We start from the raw sequence: 6,000 nt of genomic DNA on the forward strand, positions 1-6,000 counted from the left end.
AGTACTGTGATTATGATCTTGTTAAGGAACAAAAATAGAGCTAAAAACTTTCATGAAAAATTCTTTTTTAAAAAAAAAGGTTTCATCCGTTGAACTATGGTTGTTGTTTAGTCTGGGATGAATGTCACAATCTTACACATTAATGCACCTGTTTAGGCAACAGTGTTTTCAACAATTAGATTTCAGAAAAATACTGTTCATCTGTTGATATTATTGGGTATACAGTTGCAGAATCCATGCATCTCGATTATATACAGGATGTGTTGTCTCATGCATTGATAATGCTAATATTATTAAAGTTTTTTGTGTAGATTGGTTTATGAATATGTACTAATGTATAACATTTTTAATCCAGTTTTGGGACTGAAATCCTGTTATTGACTTAGTGTTGTACTACTGTTGGGTATTTGGTGGTGGTGGGGGGGGGATCTTCAGTTGTTTCTGTGCAACTACTTATGAAACCTTCAAATGATTGTCTTCTAGTTCTAAAATGTTGTTACTGATGATAAGTTAAAGTTAAAATGATTTTGATTTTGGCTGTCCAGTAGTTGGGGTCCTTGATTGATTGGAAAATGGTAATATATATTATTTTTGTGTAAGAACTTAAGAACTATTCATCAAAAGCAGTCAAAAATATAACTGACAATCAAAAGCAGTCAAAAATATAACTGACATTGTATTAAGGATTTTGAAGTCACCATTAAATATCAATGAATAGTACATATTGGCAACTTATTTTGTTGTGTTTTATTTTTATACAGATAGCACAGGACGACCAGTTGAAACTCAGTCATTACTTTTCAAATCAAAGTTCTCCAGTTAGGTCAAGTTCGCAGCCCTCTGGTCTGAATAGAACTCCAAGTTCACAACCAGACATATCTTCAAGTCCTAGTTTGACTACTGGCATTAGAATCAAAACTGAACCTGGATTAGATGTAGCACAGTCGCCATCAACAAAAGAGAAACTATCTGACAGAATTTCTCAACGATTCTTCACAGAACCTATTACTCCTGTTTGTTTAAAATCTCAGCGTAAGGCATTCCGTCCTCCAGTGACAATAATGAGTTTTTTCAAACCCTCTGTAACTACCTCTTTAAGTGGATCTCTTGATAAGTCTAAAAACAGTTGTTTAGAAAAAACAAACATCTCAGAATCTCGGGGCAAATCAAATGGCATTGGCGAAAATACAAATATACTTGATAGTAAAAAAGATAAGTCTAATGACCACTTAAACAACAAAATGCCAAAGGAGAAATACTGTGTTCTTGTTTATACTAGTATTGGAGAAAGTGAAATAAGAAACCATTACCAGTATCAAGATTTACCAGAGATTTACCATAGACTTAAGGAATCTAAATTTGATTTAGAGGAAAGCATAGATTCTTATGGTACAAAGAAGACAGAAGAAAAACTGGCAGAACTCTGCAAAACAGAAGAAATAAGGGATGATGATAGCACTTCTGTAAGCCGTGTCACTATATTGGTGGGTGGATGTGATAGTTGTAAAAATGTGGGTTGTGACGGAAAAGATACTAAGAAAGAAACAAAAGGAAAGAAACGTAAATCATCAACTCCTGTTGTACCTTCTAGTAAGCGACGTAAACAGTCTTCCATTATGAACAGTTTCGCAAAATCTGCATGTAAAAAAGAGGAAAGTATACAAAAGGAGAAAACATGTCCAATTTGTCAGAAAAAGTTTGATTTAGGAACTTCAAATGATGACATTAATGAACATATTGACAACTGTTTGATTGAATAGAATAATTATTCTTCGTAAATTTGTGTAATCGCCAAAATATTTTGGTACACTTTCGATTGTTTCAGAAAGGAATTGTCTCTTACAGGGTTTTCACACAAGACAACAATTACGATTATAAATAAGTGGTGGTTAGGAGGAAAAACTGTACTAATATATCTATTTAGCTACCTTTGGTAAAGTGTCTATTTTTTAAGCAAATCATGAATAGTTTTTCAGGGCATGTGAAAATGCAAAAATAATTACCAGGGCAATGCCAATGCAACAATCTAATGAAGGAAAAAAAGAATAGTGTATCGTAGAAATCCTTCTTTGTATGGTGATAAGAAACTTATTTATCAGGGCGGGTTGACCAAAAAGATATAAACCAAATCAGACAACAATATCCTTTTTGTTTATTAAATGAATGAAATATGTGGAAAATTATCGCTTGTTTAAGCGTTTTCATTCCATCAGTCGAAACATGTGAATAGTCAATACACATTTATTTTTATCTATGCTACCTTCTATATGTTTAGTGCTTTAAGGAAACATGGTGCTATTTTATAAGTTTTTTTAACAATGCTGTATATTATAATATGAGATTTTTATTCTGTATAAATGATTTTTTTTTAAAGAATGATATTGTTTAAGCAAGAGTGTTTTAATCATCATGTATGCTTGTTATTGTGAATGATATGAAAAACATGTTTTGCAAGTTACTAGAGCTTCTGTCTTCAGTATGGCTTCGTTTTCTAACAACAATATTTTACTACAAGGCCAGATGGATTTTACTATTAAACAACACTTAACCTATGCAAACTTGTATTCAAATGGGTATTTAACAATCTCAGTAGAATTAGTTCTTTAGTTATTCTTATTCTAGAAAGAAGAAAACAGTATTAGTATGAAACTTATTGTTTCAGATCATTATTAGATTATATATTATTTTAAACTCGTTAGAATGTTATATATGTATGAATTTAAAAGTAATCTTGAATACATTTTTTGATATTTTTTTATGCTGGATGCTTTTAGTGGATTGCTTACTCAAGAGCAGGTCCTGACTTAACAAAAATGTTATAACATAGTTATTATATAACTGTTAATAATTTACCTTATATTTATGTAAAAGATTTTGAATACTGGTATATGTTTATCTTTTTTCAGTCAAATGAGGATTATTTAAGGGTAGATGTATTGAATAAAGGTTTATGTAAAAAAATATATATTAGCCTTGTTTACCATTTTGTAATCATGAAGAGAGAGACAAATCCTGGATCCTGATTCCTTTGTTATTGATGTATTTATACTTCTTTTCAAATAGCTTACACTATGTTCCAATTAAATGCTCTCTGTTAAATTAATTTTTGGAATATTATTCATCTGTTCATTTTGCACAAAGAATATGTTTACAAGAGATTATGTACAATTCTATAGGTTTTAAAACAAATAAATCCAGATGGTTTTTTATTTGATATTTATTCAACACCATTGTCAGATTTCATCAATTTAAATGTTATACCTCACAGCTGAGAGAAACTAACTATAGGTCTGCACCATCAGTGTTTATTTGTTTCACTTGCAGAAGTTTAGCCAGAAACTTTTATAAGCAATGCCATAATATTTTTTCCTTTAGAAAAAATATTTCAGACTACATACTAGTTCATTATCACTGAACTAGTATATATTTGTTTAGGGGCCGGTTGAAGGACGCCTCTGGGTGCGGGAATTTCTCGCTACATTGAAGACCTGTTGGTGACCTTCTGCTGTTGTTTTTTTTTTCTATGGTCGGGTTGTTGTCTCTTTGGCACATTCCCCATTTCCATTCTCAATTTTATTTGAATATATATTCTGTTTGTTCAACCCCCATCCCTAAAAAAAAATCCGAACAAACAAATTCAACCAGTAATGCCACTAAGTCTAAGAATTGAGTACATGGTAGAAATAAAATGATCATAAATATTGCCATAGATACAGAAATCTGACAGGATAAGTATTGGTCATAACAAGGTGTCAAAAAAGTAAAATCACAAAAATATTGAATGCCGAGGAAAATTGAAAAAGGAAAGTTCCTAGTCAAATGGCAAAATCTTATGTAGAAAATGGTGGATTAAACCTAACCTACTGTCACATGACTTCTCAGAAAGGTTTTGACCTTACAGGAAACTGTTAACCAATGTTTTTTATGGCCACGCAATGAAGTTGTCGTTGCCATATAGTTTTACCCTTGTCTGAAATTCCGTAATTCTGTAATTCCTGTGTTACAGATCAAGTTTAAGTTTCGTTCCGTGCCGCTAAATTTTGTCGAAATTACGGGCTTTGGACTTCAATTAATTGTTGAAAATCACAGTTATAGACTTTTTTTCTAAATGCCTTCAGATATTGGGCTGATTTTTGGTATGTGAGCTAACAATGATGAGTTACAGATCAAGTTTAAGTTTTGTTCCGCTCCACTAATTTTTGCCAAAATTATGGGCTTTGGACTTTGATAAATTGTTGAAAATCACAGTTATACAGACTTTTTTTCTATACGCCTCCAGATTTTGCTGACTTTAGATATGTGAGACTACCATCATGTTTGTGTCCACATGTGTTATTCAAATTGCAGATTTTTCAACTTTTTGGGACGGGGCCATTCGTGTCGCTTTGACAATCTATTTTAAATTTGTATTTATATATTGCAAACTATAAGACATATAGGGAATCTGTAAATAGAAAAAAATGATCATAGGACCATGGCTGAATTCTTCAGTAGATTTCCTTTAAATAAACTCATCATAGATACCAGGATTAAATTTAATTTAAGTGTTGTTGCCCTTGAAAGACAATTTTATGAGGAAACTATGTAAGAGAGAAACAAAATTACAAAAATAGATTTAAAGGAAGTCTTACAGGTATTATGAGTGAAATCCTCTCTCAAATTCTTATAGGAGTTATTGCCCTTAAATGACTATTTTTTGGACAAAATTTTGTGGTGTTACCTAATATTTTGAAATGAATGTTAGACAGAACCCTTGAATGCATAAGATTTTCTGCAACATAAGATAAACAAAAAATGTAAATTTGAATGTGACTGCCTTGACGATTTACGTGTGTGGCCGTGTGTCTATTTTGTTGTTTTAATCCATTCCTTTCTTTGGTTTATCTTGTAAAATACAATCGATAGACAGAAACTATCTTACAAAAATGATCAGAGAGAAAAAGTTTTTACAAAAAGTTTCCATTTAAAACAAAAATTCTTGTGACATTGTATCAATTTTATGTAAAACTGCAAGGTCAGCAATGCACTCATGGAGTTTCTAGTTTTAGTAATGCCTAAGTCAGTTGATAAGATATTTAGTTTACAATCATATCATCGGAATTACAATGAAGTTTGTTCTGTTTGAGCGATGTTCGCCAGTTGTAGCCCTTGAATGTAGAAAATTGCTCCAAAATATCTTCAATTCATATGATATTGATGATATAATACGAATAAACTGCAATGTTATAAAATTCCCTTTGCAGTATATTCTGATATCAAGTGTTAACGAGTATTTAAAAAGACAAGAAAAATGTAAAAACTAAAACTAAATAAATTGGGTTGGCCTTAGAAATAAACATAGGCACTGGCTACGGTAACATGGAAATGTAACAATAATAAAAATATTATTGTTACATTGGAGACTAAATGCCGGAATGCATGGTTGGATGAGGACCTGATTAATTACGAATGTAACAATAACTATTGAGGCTACGGTTACATAGCGTTATTGTTACATGAAAAACAGCAATGTACGATGGGGACTTGTAATATGTACTAAATAATAAAAGTTTAAGACATTTATTTTATATTTACAATACATACAATGTCTTTATTTTTTTTATTTACAATGACAGTTTATAAATATCCAGTAAGTGGTTTTTGGAGCATGTTTAAGTCCGACACATCATTTTGACGAATCCACTCCAAGCAGCCATCACACACCAGTAATAAGGGGGAAGGACCTTTTTCGGGATGCGGGATCGGGTGTTTTTTTAAGCTCGGGATATCGAGATTGATCTTTCGGGATGTCGGGATTTATATTTTTTTAATTCGGGACCTCGGGACTTCACGTTTTTAAGCCCGGGATTTCGGGATCAGGACCCCTCCTACCCTCCGCTGTGAACGTCTGTATCGCATACCGTGCAATTCAATTCTGTGATATTCCTTTTAGAAGATAAGGCAATCTTTAATGTTACAAATGGAAGTTTTTAACTACCTTGACTGGCTATACAGCCCTTG

General features: G+C 31.9%; 1 protein-coding gene across 4 annotated transcripts in view; it reads left to right on the plus strand.

Annotated features, from left to right (window-relative positions):
* LOC143062959 (protein strawberry notch homolog 1-like) overlaps window positions 1-3,103 on the plus strand; it is a 78,253-nt gene extending 75,150 nt beyond the window's left edge. For all 4 annotated transcript variants that reach the window (XM_076234824.1, XM_076234825.1, XM_076234826.1 and 1 more), the window contains one exon: window positions 762-3,103. In XM_076234824.1, the coding sequence (XP_076090939.1) occupies window positions 762-1,760 (999 nt within the window). In that variant the 3' untranslated portion in view covers window positions 1,761-3,103. The remainder of the gene's footprint in view (window positions 1-761) is intronic.
* Window positions 3,104-6,000: the final 2,897 nt, after the last annotated feature.

The sequence above is a fragment of the Mytilus galloprovincialis genome, chromosome 2, assembly GCF_965363235.1.
Source record: "Mytilus galloprovincialis chromosome 2, xbMytGall1.hap1.1, whole genome shotgun sequence".
Lineage (NCBI taxonomy): Eukaryota > Metazoa > Mollusca > Bivalvia > Mytilida > Mytilidae > Mytilus > Mytilus galloprovincialis.